This window comes from Schistocerca cancellata, chromosome 4 (assembly GCF_023864275.1).
Source record: "Schistocerca cancellata isolate TAMUIC-IGC-003103 chromosome 4, iqSchCanc2.1, whole genome shotgun sequence".
Taxonomy (NCBI): Eukaryota; Metazoa; Arthropoda; class Insecta; order Orthoptera; family Acrididae; genus Schistocerca; species Schistocerca cancellata.
Genome location: NC_064629.1, coordinates 830,463,242 through 830,483,986, shown reverse-complemented (window position 1 = coordinate 830,483,986; position 20,745 = coordinate 830,463,242). Strand labels below are relative to the sequence as shown.

General features: G+C 45.7%; 1 protein-coding gene across 1 annotated transcript in view; it reads left to right on the top strand.

Annotated features, from left to right (window-relative positions):
- The first annotated feature begins 11,085 nt into the window (after window positions 1-11,085).
- LOC126184458 (uncharacterized) overlaps window positions 11,086-20,745 on the top strand; it is a 195,342-nt gene continuing 185,682 nt past the window's right edge. Inside the window, exons 1-2 of the mRNA XM_049926848.1 lie at window positions 11,086-11,127; window positions 16,964-17,176. Coding sequence (XP_049782805.1) covers window positions 11,086-11,127; window positions 16,964-17,176 — 255 coding nt within the window. The remainder of the gene's footprint in view (window positions 11,128-16,963; window positions 17,177-20,745) is intronic.

Genomic DNA, 20,745 nt, shown 5'->3' with positions numbered 1-20,745 from the left:
CACATCCTCCCCTTCCCTGCTGCGCTATTGTCTAAACACAAAATCACACGAACTTCTGCAGGTAGGCTTGGGCATTTGCTTATTTACTACATTGAAGAAAACGTCTATACAGATGCAGACCTGCCATTTTTGTACTCCTTGACTCTTACGTCATTTAATGTTTTGCTATATGCAGCTCATTGACTTATCACTCAACATAATATTCTTATTTTAGATGATAAATCATTAGCTGGTTTTATAAAATACACTACTGGCCATTAAAATTGCTACACCAAGAAGAAATGCAGATGATAAATGGGTACTCAATGGACAAATATATTATACTAGAACTGACACGTGATTACATAGTCACGCAGTTTGGGTGCATAGATCCTGAGAAATCAGTAACCAGAACAACCACCCCTAGCCGTAATAACGGCATTGATACGCCTGGGCATTGAGTCAAACAGTGCTTGGATGGCGTGTACAGGTGCAGGTGCACATGCAGCTTCAACACGATACCACAGTTCATCAAGAGTAGTGACTGGCGTATTGTGACGCGCCAGTTGCTGGGCCACCATTGACCAGACGTTTTCAGTTTGTGAGAGATCTGGAGAATGTGATGGCCAGGGCAGCAGTCGAATATTTTCTGTATCCAGAAACGCCCGTACAGGACCTGAAACATGCGGTCGTGCATTATCCTGCTGAAATGTAGGGTTTCGCAGGGATCGAATGAAGGGTGGAGCCACGCGTCGTAACGCATCTGAAATGTAGCGTCCACTGCTTAAAGTGCTGTCAATGCGAACAAGGGGTGACCGAGACGTGTAACCACTGGCACCCCATACCATCACGCGGGGTGATACGCCAGTATGGCGATGACGAATACAAGCTTCCAATGTGCGTTCACCGCGATGTCGCCAAACACGGATGCGACCATCATGATGCTGTAAACAGAACCTGGATTCTTCCGAAAAAATGACATGATGCCATTCGTGCACCCAGGTTCGTCGTTGAGTACACCATCACAGGCGCTCCTGTCTGTGATGCAGCGTCAAGGATAACCGCAGCCATGGTCTCCGAGCTCCTAGTCCATGCTGCTGCAAACGTAGTCGAATTGTTCGTGCAGATGGTTGTTGTCTTGCAAACGTCCCCATCTGTTGACTCACGGATCGAGACGTGGCTGCACGGTCCGTTACAGCCATGCCTGTCATCTCGACTGCCAGTGATACGAGGCCGTTGGGATCCAACACGGCGTTCCGTATTACTCTCCTGAACCCACCGATTCCATATTCTGCTAACAGTCATTGGATCTCGACCAACGTGAGCAGCAATGTCGCGATACGATAAACCGCAATCGCGATAGGCTACAATCCGCCACCGGTGCCAACCTTGTGTGAATCCTCTGAAAAGCTAATCATTTGCATATCACAGCATCTTCTTCCTGTCGGTTAAGTTTCGCGTCTGTAGCACGTCATCTTCGTGGTATAGCAATTTAAATGCCAGTAGTGTAGATGTGTGATGGTACTATATTATTCTATAAGTAATTCAATCATTCTTATATCGCACAATTAAAACGTGTAAGTCATTTTGTCAGACCTGAGACCAGTGGAGAAACATATCCCCGCTTCCAGCAACCCGCCGCGTTTTTCTGTCTTTATGAGAAGGCTAATCTCAGAAACTACTGTAGGGGTGTTGATACAATTTTCACTAATAGACAGATTCACGAGGACGGTTTGTGAATATAATTCATTATTATACATCAATGGTAAGTGTTATTTATATGTAGAGTTGCGCATTACCGAAATTACAGTTCGTTAGTTTGGTACAGTACAGAAATGAGATAGTAAATGGTAGGATCAGCGGTAGTATTGGTAGCAGTGGTGGGGAAAGAAACATTAATGAATGTATGCGAGAGAAACTGGGAGCCGACGACTGCTTGCGTTTTCTTTTATTTTACCCTTTTTTTAGGAAATAGCATTTTCCAGTGCTACCTCATAAATCTGTACAGTTTTTTTAATTTTTGCTGCCAAATGCCTCTTTTCACATTAAAAAAATCGAATAAAGTATAAATTAAACATTGAAAAATTCAGTTTTGCTATAAATGCTGTTTATTTTTAAGTAACACACAGGGAGAGAGCTATGTAGAACAAAAAAGTTCTTTAGGTTACACGGCCCTATATATGGCCTTACACAGTTTCTAGGCTGTTCACCACTTTCGGTTTTTAGTGGAATCTACTAAGACGGCCGGCCGGAGTGGCCCTGCGGTTCTAGACGCTACAGTCTGCAGCCGAGCGACCGCTACGGTCGCAGGTTCGAATCCTGCCTCGGGCATGGATGTGTGTGATGTCCTTAGGTTAGTTAGGTTTAATTAGTTGTAAGGTCTAGGCGACTGATGACCTCAGAAGTTAAGTCGCATAGTGCTCGGAGCCATTTGAATCTACTAAGACGCTGATCGCACACGCAAACGGAGTATTCCAAATGAGATAACGCTCGATAGGTATGCTACACACCTAACGTAAAAGTAAGGCAGTAACGATCTTAACTGACCATGGCTACTAGGAAAACTGCTGTAGTCTACACTTATCTCTGGTAGTCTACGGTGGCCTACGGTACTTTTACAACTCTAATGTAGAGTTATCTGTTCCATATTTATTGGCGTTTGGGACATATCTGTCACTAGATATTATAATTAAAATCGTCGCCCTGTTTTTCTGCGCGTATGTGAAGACTAAGTTCACGAACTACTGTAGGGATTTTGATACGGTTTCCACTAATAGACAGACTGAGTCACGAGAAAGGTCTGAGTACATAATTTATTACCACTGTACCAGGAAGTCGTCCGGCCGTGGATACTTACAATTAGTTCCACCCGTGGGAAGCCTGGGCGGGTTGGCAACCTTAATGGAAAATGCCATTTTGTTTTTCTCGGATGCTGCGTGCAGGCCTTTGTGTTGTGTCTACTACATGGGGCAATTAGAGGAAATGTAGTCGAAGCGGTAGAGGGGAGCAGTGGCTGGCCTCGAGTGGTAATAGGAAACCGTGCGGAGAGGCTGTGGCGGGGGACTCGGGGGACGGCCGCCTCCCCGCCTCCTGGGGCGCTCTGCACGCCATTCCACGAACACTCTTTCCTCACGCAACCAATTTACAAAAAAACGAATCTATCCCACAGACCAGAACGCTGTCTGAAATGTCCGCATCCTTCGTCGTCACATTTGTAATCCGAATACGAAATATAACTTAATCGCAGTAATTCATCATATTTTACTATCAGATATAAACAAATCTTTCGTGGGTTCACATCTTCGACACTAGGTGCATTGAGCCACTCTTATAATGTGGAGTGAAGGTTATTTGTGAAAGGAAAGCGAAGATGAACAGGCAAGAAAGCTATAAACGTTCATTTAGTCAAGACACTAGAGCAGCAGACGTAATGCAATTTTGTAGTGTCATATCGTAATGTAGTAACATGTAATGTTCTCCAGACATGCATCTGTGTCTGAAGGAACAGACACTGCAGACAATCTGCAGCTGTGTGAAACAGAAGAGTTGTACTGGCAAATAGTACGACTAGTTATCAACTGTACAATTCATTAGTGACACATGAAAATCTGTGCCGGACTGTGACTTGAGCCTGGACTTGCCGCATTGCCAGGGAAATCACCTTAAACGCTTAGACCATCCATTCTGGACTGATTCAGACTTTCATATATCACTATTTCTACGTCCCTTAGTGCTCGCAGACTTCTATGTTTCCCGAGCAGTGAGAGACGGTGTTACTATCGTCGCTGTGGCCTGTCTTGGCATACTTGCATACTTTGCCTACTTTCATTCCATAATGTCGTATTGTATAATATTTTGGGGTAACTCTTCAAGTCAAAAGTTTTCAGAGTCCAAAAGCGTGTAATACGTATTATTTGTGGAGTAAATTCACGGACGTCCTGTACAAACTGTGGTGTCACCGCCAGACACCACACTTGCTAGGTGGTAGCCTTTAAATCGGCCGCGGTCCGCTAGTAGACGTCGGACCCGCGTGTCGCCACTGTCAGTGATTGCAGACCGAGCACCGCCACACGGCAGGTCTAGAGACACTTCCCAGCACTCGCCCCAGTTGTACAGCCGACTTGGCTAGAGATGGTTCACTGACAAATTACGCTCTCATTTGCCGAGACGATAGTTAGCATAGCCTTCAGCTACGTCATTTGCTACGACCTAGCAAGGCGCCATTATCATTTGCTATTTATCTTGTGATGCATGTACCGTCAGACCGATGTTCATCAATTATGGATTAAAGTTAAGTATTCCAGCAGCTACGTATTATTTTTACTAGACTCAACTTCTTTAACTGTTCCAGACCTCACGCCAGCCTGCGTGAGCTTAAACGCGTGCCTTTCGGCTACCGGTCATAGTGGCTTGGCTGTCTTGCCAAGTCACAACACAAACCTCTTCAAAGAACTGGGCATACTAACTACTGCCTCTCAGTATATTTACTCCTTAATGAGATTTGTATTATATAATATATCTCTTTTTCCAACAAACAGCTCAGTTCATACATACAATACCAGGAACAAAAATGATCTGCACAAGGACTTAAAAGCACTTACTTTAGTTCAAAAAGGGGTCCACTACTCAGGAACACTTATCTTCAATAATTTGCCAGCAAACATAAAAAATTTAGTTACAAATAAAGATCAGTTTAAAAGGAGCCTGAAAGTCTTACTAGTGGCCAACTCCTTCTACTCCATTGACGAATTTTTTAATAGAAATAAATGATGTATTGTACATATTCATACTATTAGTATTGTTATTTCAGCTTAAAAAAAGACATGCTCTACTGAAACGTCCCCTTAAAAAAATTTCTGAATTACTGTGCTGATAAATCTCTTACATTATTTGCTTTTCAAACAGCTGAGCAAACCTGAACGTACTCAAACATTCACTAAAGTTACACACAATATTTTTAGCGCAACACAATCTGACTTTCAAAAATCCCTACAAAAGAATGGCCCTGACTAACATTAACCTACATCTTTCACAAATCACTTACCTCACCCAAAATCTTCGTTACTCGAACTACTGCAATACAGCGAGCGCCACTACTGCCAGCTAAATAAAAGATTCAAACTACTGAAGGCATTAACTACTGATAGGCATAGTTAGCAAATGAAAGATTTTGATAGAGAACAAACAGTGTATTTACCTTAATAGTGTTGAAAAATCGTAATATACATAGCAGTTCATGACATCCAGTCTTACAAATTTCAAAACTCCGCCATTTCTCTCCCCGCATCCACCACTGCTGGCGGCTCACTTCCAACTGTGCAACGCTACGCGCTGTTCACATCCAGCTGCCCAACACTACAATGGCAGACAACAATGAAAACTAGCCACAGACTGCACACAGCACAGCCAGTGATTTTCATACAGAGCGCTACGTAACGTTGCCAATAAGAAAACATAAACAGCCTACTTACACTACATCCACGAGGATCTCCTCAGCACGGATCTATGCAACGAAAATCTAATCTAATCTTAATATAAGTCTACAATGTCTGTATTTTACTGTATCTGTATACTATGCAACGCTCTACAGACATGCATGCACGTTTTAGGCACATTGCATAGTACTATACACTATCAAATACAGACACTGCAAAACTGTATTATATACCACTTGATAGATCGCGACAATAATAATGTCTCTCCCTGTGCTGGAATCATATACAGTGTATCAATGCAGGACGTGGACACAGTGACATACAGAGGTCTGGGTCGGTACTGGACACGTGCACGGATAGCCGAAGTTAAGTGTTAAACGATAAATCCGGGTTCGAGTTCTGGTATGGGACAAATTTTTATGTGTCACTTATCAATTGTACAGCTGATGTCTAATCGTATTCATAATTTTCGAATTCATCTCTTCTATTTAATGCAGCCATAGATCGTCTGCAGTGTCTGCTTCTTCAGACGTGGAGCTTGCATTTACCGCGAATTTCTCGCCCAGCGCAAAGACTCAAGTGGCTGGGGAAAAGCGGAGGTACATAAGAAGGGTAAAAGAAGAGACCCGCAAAATTACAGACCAATATCCCTGACATCGGTTTGCTGCAGAATCCTTAAACATATTCTGCCTTCGAAAAGTATAAATTTTCTTGAGGCCGAGAAGCTATGTTCACGAATTAGCACCGTATGAGAAAGCATCGCTTACGCGAAGCTGAGCTTACCCATTTCTCACTTGATATACTGCTATCTATGGATGAAGGGCAACAGGCAGATTCCATATTTCTAGATTTCCGGAAAGCATTTGACACGGTGCCCTCTGCAGACTGTAAATGAGGGTGCGAGCATACGGAATAAATTCCGAGATATGTGAGTTTCTCGAAGACTTTTTAAGTAATAGAACGCAGTATCCTGTCCTCGACGGCGAATGATCATCAGAGACAATGGATATCGTCAGGATTGCCCCACGGAACTGTCGTAGAATCGCTATTACTCTCTATATACATGAATTATTTGGCAGACATGGTGAGTTGCAATTTGCAGCTGTTTGCTGATGATCGTCGTTGACTGACTGTAGAGGGATACAATACAACTTAGACAAATTTTCTAGTCTGTGTGGTGAATGGCAGCTAGCTCTAAATGAAAGTTAATGTGAATGGGTAGGAAAAGCAAACCCGTAATGTTCGGATACAGCAATAGTGGTGTCCTGCTCTCGACAAACCGGCCGCGGTGGCCGAGCGGTTCTAGGCGCTACAGTCTGGAACCGCGCGATCTCTACGGTCGCAGGTTCGAATCCTGCCCCGGGCATGGGTATGTGTGATGTCCTTAGGTTAGTTAGGTTTAAGTAGTTCTAAGTTCTAGGGGACTGATGACCTCAGAAGTTAAGTCGCGTAGTGCTCAGAGCCATTTGAACCATTTTTGCTCTCGACACAGTCACTTCGTTTAATTATCTGGGCTTAGCATTGCAGCCGGCCGCGGTAACCGAGCGGTTCTAGGCGCTTCAGTCCGGAACCACGCGGCTGCTACGGGGGCAAGTTCGAATCCTGCCTCAGGCATGGATGTGTGTGATGTCGTTAGGTTTAAGTAGTTCTTAGTCTAGGGGACTGATGTCCTCCGATGTTAAGTCCCATAGTGCCTAGAGCTATTTGACCCATTTTTTAACATTGCAAAGGGATATGAAATTGAACGAGCATGTGAGGATTGTGGTAGTGAAGGCGAATGGTCGACTTCGTTTTGGGGAATTTTGGGAAAGTGTGGTTGATCTGTAAAGGAGACCGCATATAAGACGCTAGTGTGGCCTGTTCTTGAGTACTGCTCGAGTGGTTGGGATCCGCACCAAGTCGGATTAAAGGAAGGCATCGAAGCAATTCAAAGGCCGGCTGTTAGATTTGTTACCGGTAGTTTTGAACAACACGTAAGTGTGACGGAGATGCTTCGGGAGCTCCAGTGGGAATCCCTGGAGCGAACGTGACGTTGTTTTCGAAGAACGCTATTTTTAAAATTTAGAGAACTGACTGACGAACTATTAAACTGCCACCAACATACATTTCACGTAAGGACCACGAAGATAAGGCACGAGAAATTGAGGCTCATACGGAGGCGTATAGATAGTCGTTTTTGCCTCGCTCTGTTTTCGACTGGAACAGGAAAGGAAATGACAAGTAGTGATACGGGGTATACTCCGCCACGCACCGTACGGTGGCTTCAGAAAGCTGTATGTAGATGTAAATGTACGAGGGCTGTTCAGAAAGTAAACTCCGATTGATCGCGAAATGGAAACGACTATGATAATCCGATAAAGCTTTGCACAGATGTGTTGGGCAGTGTCTCTAGTATGACCCTAGATAGCATCACGTCACTCCTCTCATTTCTGAGCTCACAGTGATCGCGTAAAGTTGTCTAGAGAATAGTGTCTCCCGCCAAGTACGAGGACCTGGTGAGAAATTTCGCCTGAAGCTATACAGCCAACATTACATAACTGTCGTGCAGTTTCTTCTACAAGGCAATATTCTCAGCCGCATTCTGAAGGGGCAATGAAGATGCTCCTGCATCGTTTTCAATTGGAAATGTTTGACTACCCACAATACAGCCCGTAATTGACTCCCCCTGCGTTTCATTTCTGCTCACATGAACCGCTGGCTATGAATACAACATTTTGGCACAGAAAACGAGCTGTAGGCCAGCGTAGAGAATTTTCGGAAAGCACTGGCGGCTGTCTTTTATGATGAGGGTATTGGAAAGTTGGTACAACGCTACGAAAAATGTCTTAGTCAGAACGGCAACTACGTAGAGAAGTAGCTGGATGGTGTAGCTAACTGTTAAAAATAAAACATTTCTAATTTTCACTGTGGTTCCCATTTCGCGATCAATCGGAGCTTACTTTCTGAACAGCCCTCGTATATCTAAACGACATTGCATAGTAATATAAAGCCACTGCAAAACTTTATTACTTGGATAGACAGGCCCGCAACAATAATGATGAAATCTCTCCCTGCGCGGGAATCAGAGAAAGCGAGCGGTTACAGTCCACGGTGAAATGTGGTTGTTGGGGTCAACCGGCGACGTGTGCATGGATAATCAGAATGGTTAGGGCAACCGCTCGTGTTTAGCGAGAAATCCGGTTTCGAGTTACGGTCCGGCACAATAATAAATAACTAATAAATTGTACAGCTGATGTCTAATCATATTCGCAATTTACGAATACATGTCTTCTGCAGACGCAAGTAATTTTATTTCTTGTTAATATTGTATTTAATGTAGTGCAGTAAATTTCTCTTACATGACCTGTTTGCGCGGGATTAGCCGAGCGGTCTTAGGCGCTGCAGTCATGGACTGAGCGGCTGGTCCCGGCGGAGGTTCGAGTTCTCCCTCGGGCATGGGTGTGTGTGTTTGTCCTTAGGAAAATTTAGGTTAGGTAGTGTGCAAGTTTAGGGACTGATGACCTTAGCAGTTAATTCCCATAAGATTTCACACACATTTGAACATGACCTATTTGTGACATTGGCAATACGTTACATTTTCTGCTGGACAAAATTTAGTTTGTAATTAAGCAGTTAATTAAGTTAGATAAACTATTACTGTTGGTCTTATAAACGTTTATCCTGTCGGCCGCGATACATTGAGCAGTACAATGCATTTGAGATGAAAAAGGTGGCTTGGCCGAGCTGCGATGGGAACACTAAACTGTTAATTGTTTGAGGGAATGGTTCTAGCTACACTCCTGGAAATGGAAAAAAGAACACATTGATACCGGTGTGTCAGAACCACCATACTTGCTCCGGACACTGCGAGAGGGCTGTACAAGCAATGATCACACGCACGGCACAGCGGACACACCAGGAACCGCGGTGTTGGCCGTCGAATGGCGCTAGCTGCGCAGCATTTGTGCACCGCCGCCGTCAGTGTCAGCCAGTTTGCCGTGGCATACGGAGCTCCATCGCAGTCTTTAACACTGGTAGCATGCCGCGACAGCGTGGACGTGAACCGTATGTGCAGTTGACGGACTTTGAGCGAGGGCGTATAGTGGGCATGCGGGAGGCCGGGTGGACGTACCGCCGAATTGCTCAACACGTGGGGCGTGAGGTCTCCACAGTACATCGATGTTGTCGCCAGTGGTCGGCGGAAGGTGCACGTGCCCGTCGACCTGGGACCGGACCGCAGCGACGCACGGATGCACGCCAAGACCGTAGGATCCTACGCAGTGCCGTAGGGGACCGCACCGCCACTTCCCAGCAAATTAGGGACACTGTTGCTCCTGGGGTATCGGCGAGGACCATTCGCAACCGTCTCCATGAAGCTGGACTACGGTCCCGCACACCGTTAGGCCGTCTTCCGCTCACGCCCCAACATCGTGCAGCCCGCCTCCAGTGGTGTCGCGACAGGCGTGAATGGAGGGACGAATGGAGACGTGTCGTCTTCAGCGATGAGAGTCGCTTCTGCCTTGGTGCCAATGATGGTCGTATGCGTGTTTGGCGCCGTGCAGGTGAGCGCCACAATCAGGACTGCATACGACCGAGGCACACAGGGCCAACACCCGGCATCATGGTGTGGGGAGCGATCTCCTACACTGGCCGTACACCACTGGTGATCGTCGAGGGGACACTGAATAGTGCACGGTACATCCAAACCGTCATCGAACCCATCGTTCTACCATTCCTAGACCGGCAAGGGAACTTGCTGTTCCAACAGGACAATGCACGTCCGCATGTATCCCGTACCACCCAACGTGCTCTAGAAGGTGTAAGTCAACTACCCTGGCCAGCAAGATCTCCGGATCTGTCCCCCATTGAGCATGTTTGGGACTGTATGAAGCGTCGTCTCACGCGGTCTGCACGTCCAGCACGAACGCTGGTCCAACTGAGGCTCCAGGTGGAAATGGCATGGCAAGCCGTTCCACAGGACTACATCCAGCATCTCCACGATCGTCTCCATGGGAGAATAGCAGCCTGCATTGCTGCGAAAGGTGGATATACACTGTACTAGTGCCGACATTGTGCATGCTCTGTTGCCTGTGTCTATGTGCCTGTGGTTCTGTCAGTGTGACCATGTGATGTATCTGACCCCAGGAATGTGTCAATAAAGTTTCCCCTTCCTGGGACAATGAATTCACGGTGTTCTTATTTCAATTTCCAGGAGTGTAGATGGAGACGGACACGTATCTGAGTGGGGAACGTTCACTGCGATAGCAGATAGCAACGTCATTGTTTCAGTGGTGGAATGCACTGACGTAATACTATTCACAGGATAAATTAGTTTTGAATAATGAACTTCACGAACAGTTATTTAGAAAGAGACCGAAAGAGAAGAGACGGCCGGTGTGGCCGAGCGGTGCTAGGCGCTTCAGTCTGGAACCGCGCGACCGCTGCGGTCGCAGGTTTGAATCCTGCCTCGGGCATGGATGTGTGTGATGTCCTTAGGTTAGTTAGTTTTAAGAAGTTCTAAGTTTTAGGGGACTGATGACCTCAGATGTTAAGTCCCATAGTGTTCAGAGCCATTTGAACCATTTTTTGAAACGTAGACAGCTGCAGCATAAGTCGTATGAATAGTGGATGTCGTGGAATTTGTGAGCACCTTATTCGCTGCCGTACGCCGGGTGTAAAATGGTGTTCGTCCATGGCGTCCGGTAGCTCCGTTCCTACGACGAGAATTCAAAATGTAAGTTACACGTTATTATGCCAGGCCATGTCAGTTTTACTGAATGCTGCACTACATTTAAAAGTGACACAGATAAATGCACTATTTTTCAACAATGGCACCGAGTCTCTGTAAACAACGATCGAAAGGTTCTACCTCTTGTTCAGTTCCTCGATTATAGAATATCTCTTCCTTTGTCCCTTAGCCATTCGAGAACCTCCATGTTAACGTACTCACTGTCGGAAAATCTCTTACCCCGCAGATGCTCTTTTAGCTTGCCGAAAATATGGAAATAACATGCTGCAAGATGTGAACTTGCACATCGGCATCACCCACGTCTATATGGCCCTCGTCATATTGTTGGATCCGTTTTACTGCTGCTGGATGCAATACAATGAATCTACGTACAGCTTTGATGTTTTGCCTACCCTATTGACAATGCGACACTCTTGTTGCGCAGTAGTCTTAACGTGGACGACATTTGTAACTCACTTTCTGAAGCCCCTATGTGGTTAATTCCATTTCGTACTGTTTCTACAATGCTTTACATTCACGATTGCTATATCTAATGCTGTAATGCAGCAAAGAATCTCAACGAACAAAGTTGTAGAGGGCGCTGACAAGAGCCTGTTCCCTCTGCGCTATCAGCGGTTGCTCGTTGTGACAAATGATCTGCTGACAGCCTGAACGTAGAGGCGCGAGGAAACTGTCAAAGACGAAAAAAGTCAGTAGCAGAGCCCAACCGTTCCATGCGGGGATAATCATGTTGGGGGAAAGTTGCAACCGAGTTACTGTGAATGTTCACATGACCACTGATACCAGCATCGTCGCACAACTTACGCAGTACGTCCAACTTGAGTGGCAATTCTCCGAAAGAACCCTTCCGCTACTAGGAACACCACAATTTGACCCCTTTCAAACTCGCTCCGTTGGGTGTAGGAAGCACAAGCGTGTCTCTGTGACATGGTTGTCTGCTTGGTTCACACGTTTGCACCACACTGAGCCTTCTGGCTATGAGCATTCAATATTACAGGCTACACACAGATGGCTCCCTCGTAGCTATGCTACAACGCTATCTGTTGGCGGACGACGTTGAAACCATTATCAGTACGTCAACTATCCCCCGATGGCATATGTCGTCATCGGATCACAATCGACTTCGTCTTTCCTGGTGTACTAATTTTTTTTCCTGCGGTGTGTTTAGATGGTCAGATGGCACTCCAATAAGCGCAGTAGTAACAAAACCTGACTCACAATATAAGCGTCCGCAGCTCGTGATCTTGCGGTAGCGTTCTCGCTTCCCGCGCCCGGGTTCCCGGGTTCGATTCCCGGCGGGGTCAGGGATTTTCTCTGCCTCGTGAGGACTGGGTGTTGTGTGATGTCCTTAGGTTAATTAGGATTAAGTAGTTCTAAGTTCTAGGGGACTGATGACCATAGCTGTTAAGTCCCATAGTGCTCAGAGCCATTTGAACCATTTTGAACAATATAAGCATATTCCCTACTAATTGTAGTACAGTAAACAAAGTTTCTTAGTCTGACTGTATGTGGTTATCATATTATGCTCCAATGCAGACGTGCTTCATCTCTCGCTCGTTTTTCAGCTCCAGTAGGCTCTAATCTTGTGTTCTTTCGTGCGTACCTCTGTTCAGATGAACTTTCTTGTTTCTACAGAAATCAAATGTGCCTATAGCATTTTTGTCCGAGAGTCCCCTCCAGGGGAGTTGGACCGATTGGTGCAAGTCTTTTTATTTGGCTCCACTTCAGTGTCTTGCGCGCCGGTGATGATGAAATGATGATGAGGACAACACACACACACACACCCATTTCTCAAGCCACGAGCTGCTGACATTCTGCTACAGACATTTGCACTGAGGTGACAAAGGTAATGGGATAGCGTTAACCACATATACAGATGGCGGTAGCATCGCGTATACAAGGTATAAAAGGGCAGTGCATTGGCAGCCTTGTCATTTGTACTCAGGCGATTCCTGTGAAAAGGTTTGCGGCGTGATTATGGCCGCACGATGGGAATTACACTTTGAACGTGGAATGGTAGTTGGAGCTAGACGCATGAGGAATTTCATTTCGAATGTCGTTACTGAATTCTATAGTTGGAGATCCAGTGTCCAGAATATGCCGATAATACCAAATTTCAGGCAATACCTCTCACAACGGACAACGCAGTAGCCGACGGCCTTCACCTAAAGACAGAGGGCAACGGCGTTTGCACAGGGCTGTCACGGCCAATAGACAAGCAACAGTGCATGAAATAACTGCATAAATCGATGCGGCACGTTCGACGAACGAATCCATTAGGACAGTGCGGAGAAATATTGCGTTAATGGGCTATGGGAGCAGGCGACCAACTCGCCTGCAGCGCCTCTCCTGGGCTCGTGACCATATCGGATGGCCTAGACGACTGTAAAACCGTGGCCTGGTTGGATGAGTTCCGGTTTCAGTTGGTAACAGCTGATGGTTGGGTTCGAGTGTGGTGCAGATCCCACGAAGCCATGGATCGAAGTTCTCAACAAAGCACTGTGTAAGCTAGTGGTGACTCCATAATGGAGTGGCATGGGTTTACATGGAATGGACTGGGTCCTTGGTTATGTTTGACTACTTGGAGACCATTTTCAGCCATTCACCGGCTTCATGATCCCAACCGACGATGGAATTTTTATAAATGGCAATGCACCATGTTACCGGGCCAGAATTGTTCGCGATTGGCTTGAAGAACATTCTGGAACTTTCGAGCGAATAATTTAATCACCCAGATCGCCCGATGTGTACTCCATCGAAAATTTATGGGACGTTATCGAGATATCGGTTTGTGCACAAAATTCTGGACCGACAGTACTTCCGACATTATGGACATCTATAGAGTCAGCATGTCTCAGTATGTCTGCAGGGGACTTCCAGCGAATTGTTGTGTCCATGCCAAGTCCAGTTGCCGCACTGCGCCGGGCAAAACGAGGTCCGATACGATATTAGGAGGTATACCTGTGAGAGACAGCAAATGGCCTGGAAGAGCAGATGAACGGAATGGACACTGTCTTGCAATGAGGGTGTAAGGTGAACATCAACAAAAGCAAGACGAGGATAATGGAATGTAGTCGAATTAAATAGTGCGATGCTGAGGGAATTAGATAAGGAAATGAGGCACTAGAAGTAATAGATGAGTTTTGCTGTTTAGGAAGCAAAATGACTGATGATGGCTGAAGTAGAGAGGACATAAAATGTAGACTGGCCATGACAAGGAAAGCGTTTCTGAAGAATAGAAATTTATTAACATAGAGCACAGATTTAAGTGTTACGAAGTCTTTTCTGAAAGTATTTGTACGGAGAGCAGCCATGTACGGAAGTTAAACATGGATTATAAATAATTCAGACAAGAAGAGAATAGCAGCTTTAGAAATGTGGTGCTACAGATGAATGCTGAAGATTTGATGGTTAGATCACTCAACTAATAGGGAAGCACTGAATAGAATTGGAGAGTAGAGGAATTTGTGGCACAACGTGACTAAAAGAAGGGATCGGTTGGTAGGAACTGAGGCCTCAAGGGATCACCAATTTTGTATTAGAAGGAGCCGTGGAGGGTAAAAGTCGTAGGGGAAAACCAAGGATGAATCCACTAAGCAGATTCAGAAGGATGTACGTTCCAGTAGTTATTCGGAGATGAAGAGGCTTGCACAGGATAGAGTAGCATGGAGAGCTGCATCAAACCAGTCTCTGGACAGAAGACCACAACAACAACAATCAGCACGATATTCTACATCTACATCAACATCGATAGACCACAATGCACCTTACGGTGCGTGGCGGGGGTACCCCGTATCACTACTAGTCATTTCTTTCCTGTTCCACTCGCAAATAGAACGAGGAAAAAACCACTATCTATACACCTCCGTATGAGTCTTAACTTCTCGTATTTTATCTTCGTGGTCCTCACGCGCAGTGTATGTTGGAGGTAACAGATTCGTTTTCCAGTCAGCTTCAGATACGGGTTCTCTAAATTTTCTAAACAGTGTTCCCCGAAAAAGTGTCACCTACCCTCCAGATATTCCCACTTGAGTTCCCGAAGCTTCTCCGTAACACTTGCATTTATTCGAACCTACCGGTAACAAATCTAGCAGCTGGCTTCTGAATTACCTGCATGTCATCCTACAATTCGGCCAATAAACTGAAGTCGTCCATTTGCCTTTCTTACAACAATCCTCATATGCTCGTTCCATTTCATATCGCTTTCCAACGTTACTCTCAGATATTTAAACAACGCATCTGTGTCAAGCAGGACACTACTAATGCTGTAACCCAACAGTGCAGGTTTGTTTTTCCCACTCATCTGCATTAACTTACATTTTTCTACATTTTGAGCTATCTGCCATTCATCACACAGACTAGAAAATTTGTCTAATTCATCTTGTATCCTCCTACAGTCACTCAACGACAACACCTTACCGATCACCACAGCATCATCAGCAAACAGCCGCAAATCGCTGCCCACCCTGTCTGCCAAATCATTTATGTATATATAGATTATTAGGGATCCTATCACACATTCCTGGAGCACTCCTGCCAATGCCCTTGCCTCTGATGAACATTCGCCTTCGAGGGAACATACTGGATTCTATTACTTAAGAAGTTCCGGCCGGCGTGGCCGAGCGGCTCCAGGCACTACAGTCTGGAACCACGCGACCGCTACGGTTGCAGGTTCGAATCCTGCTTCGGACATGGATGTGTGTGATGTCCTTAGGTTAGTTAGGTTTAAGTAGTTCTAAGTTCTAGGGGACTGATGACCTCAGCAGTTAAGTCCCATAGTGCTCAGAGCCATTTGAACCAACTTAAAAAGTCTTCAAGCCGCTCACATGTCTGGGAATCTATTCCATACGCTCGTACCCTCGTTTTCAGTCTGCAGTCGGGCACTGTGTCAAATGCTTTCCGGAAATCTAGAAATATGGAAATCGCCTGTCGCCCTTCATCCATAGTTTGCAGTATATCAGTATCGTACGAGCGATGCTTTCTAAAACCATGCTGATTCGTAGACATAATCATCTAGGTCTCAAGGAAATTTATTCCATTCCAACTGAGTATACGTTCAAGGCTTCTGCAGCAGACCGGGGTCAGGGATATTGGTCTGTAATTTTTGGGGGTTCCGATCTTCCGCCCTTCTTATACACGGGACTCACCTGTGTTTGTTCCCAGTCGCTGGGTGAGAGATTCGCTGTAAAAGCAAGCTAAGTATGGGGCCAATACAGTTAAGTGCTCGTTGAAAAACCGAATTGGGATACCATCCTGACCTGATGACTTGCTTTTTTTCAACTCCTTCAGTTATTTCTGTACGCCAGGGATATTCATAACTATGTCGTCCGTTCAGGAGTCTGTTCGACGACCAAACGACTGTAGGTTTGTATGATTCTCCTGCGGGAACGATTTCTTAAACGTTAAATTTAAAACGTCGGCTTTCATTTTGCTGCCCTCAGCTGCCATATGAGACTGGTCTGCAGGTGACTGGATGGAACGCTTAGACCCACTTAGCGATTTTGCATAGGAGGTATCTCACAACTTTTCTCACCTCAGTGTATTATACCATTAATATGTAGGATGTACGGTTTGCATCTACAAAAAAACAAAACGAAATTCCACGTAGTGGACGGCAGCCAGATATGCGTACTGTGGAGTGTGATGAAGTTCCCTTGTCATCACTTTTGAATATATTACATAATATATGTATGTCTATCTTTTACGAATGTCTTCTTAAGCTTGCAGTAGTGAACCTGGCCTACAGCTGTTCGCCAGCCTTCTCTTCTGACAAGAGACATTGTTAGTTGGAATACATGGCATGTTTTCCTCCCGTTTGCAGGTTAACCCCTCGTCACTTCCAAAATTCAACTGTAACAACGGGTCGGAGTGTGGAGCGCTGACCGGCTTCTACTCGTGTAAAAACGGCCATTGTGACGGCATGTCGAAGATGCACGAGTGTACCTACAAGGCGGACGGCCTTGTCATCGATAGCGAGCGCGACAATGCCAAGCTCAACGGCTACTTCCTCTGCAATAAGGCCCGCTGTACCAAGGTGAGCTCTATTTAAAATAGTTGTGAACATGCTGGGCTGCTCCTGCCACCTTCCCTACGCAAAGCATTATGTCTGGCTGTTCTCAAATAGGAAAGCAACACAGAACTAGCAGTTGTGAAATAAGTAGCGATTAATAATAACTATCACGCTAATACAATTGAGAGACTACACAAGAAAACGAAAAATGCGTTCACGAGGAAAATTCTGTGAATTTCGCGAATAACAATACCTGTAATAATAGCAACGGTGAGGAAGCAAAGTATCCTAAATTGGCCTACAACGGGCGAATATCACATAAAATGGCACAGTGGGGTCGTAAAAATGGGTTTCCGAGTCATGAACACACTAGAAAGGAAATAAAAGCATAATACACTGAAACGCCAAAGAAACTGGTATACAAACTGCCTATTGGCTTCTGTATCGGGTTCTTCGGCCGACGTTCATCTAATGATTTTTCTGACGTTTCGCCAGCACGAGTGGCTGGCATTGTCAAAGCTTCACCCTCCATCGCCAATGGAGGGTGAAGCTTTGACAATGCCAGCCACTCGTGCTGGCGAAACGTCAGAAAAATCATTAGATGAACGTCGGCCGAAGAACCCGATACAGAAGCCAATAGGCAGTTTGTCAACAAGTGGCCATGAAAGCCTTAACAATTTTGTAAACTGGTATACGCTTGCGTATTTAGATACAGAGACATGTAAACAGGAGAAATACTGCGCTGCGATCGGCAAAGACTAAATAAGACAACAAGTGTCTGGCCCTGTTGTTAGATCGGTTACTGCTGCTACAATGGCAGATTATCGAGATTTAAGTGAGATTGAAAAGATGTTATAGTCGGCGCACAAGCTATGGGACACACCACCTCCGAGGTAGCGATCAAGTGGGAATTTTCCCTTACGACCTTACCGAGAGTATGAGGAATCGGGTAAAACATCAAATCTCGGACATCTCTGCGGCCGGGGAAAGATCCTGCAACCTACGACGACTGAAGAGAATCGTTCAATGTGAGAGCGGTGCACCCCTTCCGCAGATTGCTGCAGAATTCAATGTTGGGCCATCAACAAGTGTCAGCGTTAGAACCATTCAACGAAACATCATCGATATGGGCTTTCGGAGCCGAAGGCCCACGTGTACTCTTGATGACTGCATGATACAAAGCTTTACGCCTCGCCTGGGCCCGTCAACACCGACATTGGACTATCGATTACTGGGAAGATGTTGACTGGTCAGATGAATCTAGTTTCAAATTGTATCGAGCGGATGGGCATGTACGTTTATGGAAACAACCTTATGAATCCATGGACCCTGCATGTTAGCAGGGCTGTTGAAGCTGATGGAAGCTCTGTAAGGGTGTGGGGCATGTGCACTTGGAAAGATAATGGACCCCCTGTTACGTCTAGATACTACTCTGACAGTTGACACGTAAGTAAGCATCCTGTCTGATCACCTGCATCCATTCATGTCCATTGTGCATTCCGACGGACTTGGGCAATTCCAGCAGGACAATGCGCCACCCCACACGTTCAGAATTGCTATAGAGTGGCCCTAGGGACACTCTACTGAGTTTAAACACTTCCGCTGGCCACGAAACTCCCCAGACATGAACATTGTTGAGCATATCTAGGATGCCTTGCAACGTGCTGTTCAGAAGATATCTCCACCCTCTCGTACCCTTACGGATTTATGGACAGCCCTGCAGGACTCATGGTGTCAGTTCCCTGAAGCACCACTTCACACATTACTCGAGTCAATGCCACGTCGTATTGTGGCACTTCTGCGTACTCGTGGGAGCACTACACGATATTAGGTAGGTGTACCACTACACCTACCAATTCGTGGGATATAGCAGGAGAAACCATGGAGGTAGTGACCACATTCAGTTATCTCGGTTCCCAGATCTCTGCTGATGGCGACTGCAGCCATGAAATCCGGAGACGCCTGTTGCTCGGTAGACAGGCGATGTCAAACCTTGACAAGGTTATAAGGTCCAGAGATATGACACTAGCAACAAAGATCCGTATTGTGAGGGCTATGGTCTTTCCAGTTGTGATGTGTGGATGTGAGACCTGGACCACTAGAAAGGCTGAACGGCGAAGAATTGATTCCTTCGAATTGTGGTGTTGGAGGAAACTTCTTAGAGTTCCATGGACAGCAAAGAGAACCAACAGATCAATATTGGAGCAAATTAAACCAGATTTCTCCCTGGAAGGTCTAATGTTAAAACAAAAGCTGACCTACTTTGGACACACAATGCGAAGGCATGCCTCGCTGGAAAAAAACATTAATGCTGGGGAAGATTGAAGGAACTGGAAGAAGAGGACGTCAGAGGATGAGATGGATCGATGGCATCACAGAAGCAATGTGTTCCAACCTGGAAGGTCTACGGGAGAAAGTGCAAGACAGGAAAAAGTGGCGTGATTTGGTTCGTGGGGTCACGAAGAGTCGGAACCGACTAAACGAATAGAGAGAGAGAGAGAGAGAGAGAGAGAGAGAGACCAAATTCTTTGGGTCTTCAGTGTATAATATGGGGCGACCGGAAAAAAGTTATTGATCTCGGGACAGTACAAACACAAGTGTGGAAGCTCCGATAAAGAATAAATCGGCCAAAAGGGCAGATAATTTTTCACAAGACAAAAAGTGCACACTTTTTTAATTAAACAGAAAGTGGTAAAAACATTCTCTCATATTTCAGAGTTCTACATCGAGAAAAAAAGGCCAGATATCTACACTGATGAGGCAAAACGTTATGATCTACTTAAAATCGTGTTGGCGCACCTTTGGAACGCTATTCAGTAGTGATTCTGCGTGGCATGGATTCGACAAGTACATGATAGGTTTCGAGAGGTTTGTGGTAGCAGATACCTACGCACAGGTCAGACCATTCTCGTAACTTACGGGCAGTTGGTTTGTGGGTGCGGAGCTGGCGCCCGATAGCGTTCCAGTTGGGTTTCAACAGATTCAGATAAGCCGAATTTGATGGTCAAGACATCAACGTCAGTTCACCCTCATGATCTTCAAACAATTGCAGGAAGATTGTGGCCTTGTGACGCGGACAGTTATCCTGCCGGAAGATGCCATCGCTGTTGGGGAAGACATCAAGCATGAGGGGTTGCAAGTGGCCCCTAATAACGTTCACATAGTCCATAGCTGTCATGGTGCCTTCGAATACTACCACAGGTCCTATGGAAGCCCAGGTGAAGGTCGTCCATAAGATAACACTGCTCCCACCGGACTGAATCCGTGGCGCGCTGCATGTTTCGAGCAGCCGTTTGTCTGGATGACGGAGTATCGGACACGAAAATTGACCTGGTTTACCAATAAACGGGATTCATCAGACCAGACAACACTATTTCATTGATCAGAGGTCCAATCTCGATATTCCCGTGACCACTGTAATTATAATCGACGATGTTTTTGGGTCAACATGTGAACACGTAGAGGTCATCTGCTGGGGAACATCCCCTGTGCGCTAAACGGTGTGCTCCAAAATATTTTGCCTGCGCCAGTACTGTACTCTGTCGTCAGATCTGCCACAGATCGCCGTCTATCCTGCTTTAGAGACCAGGCAC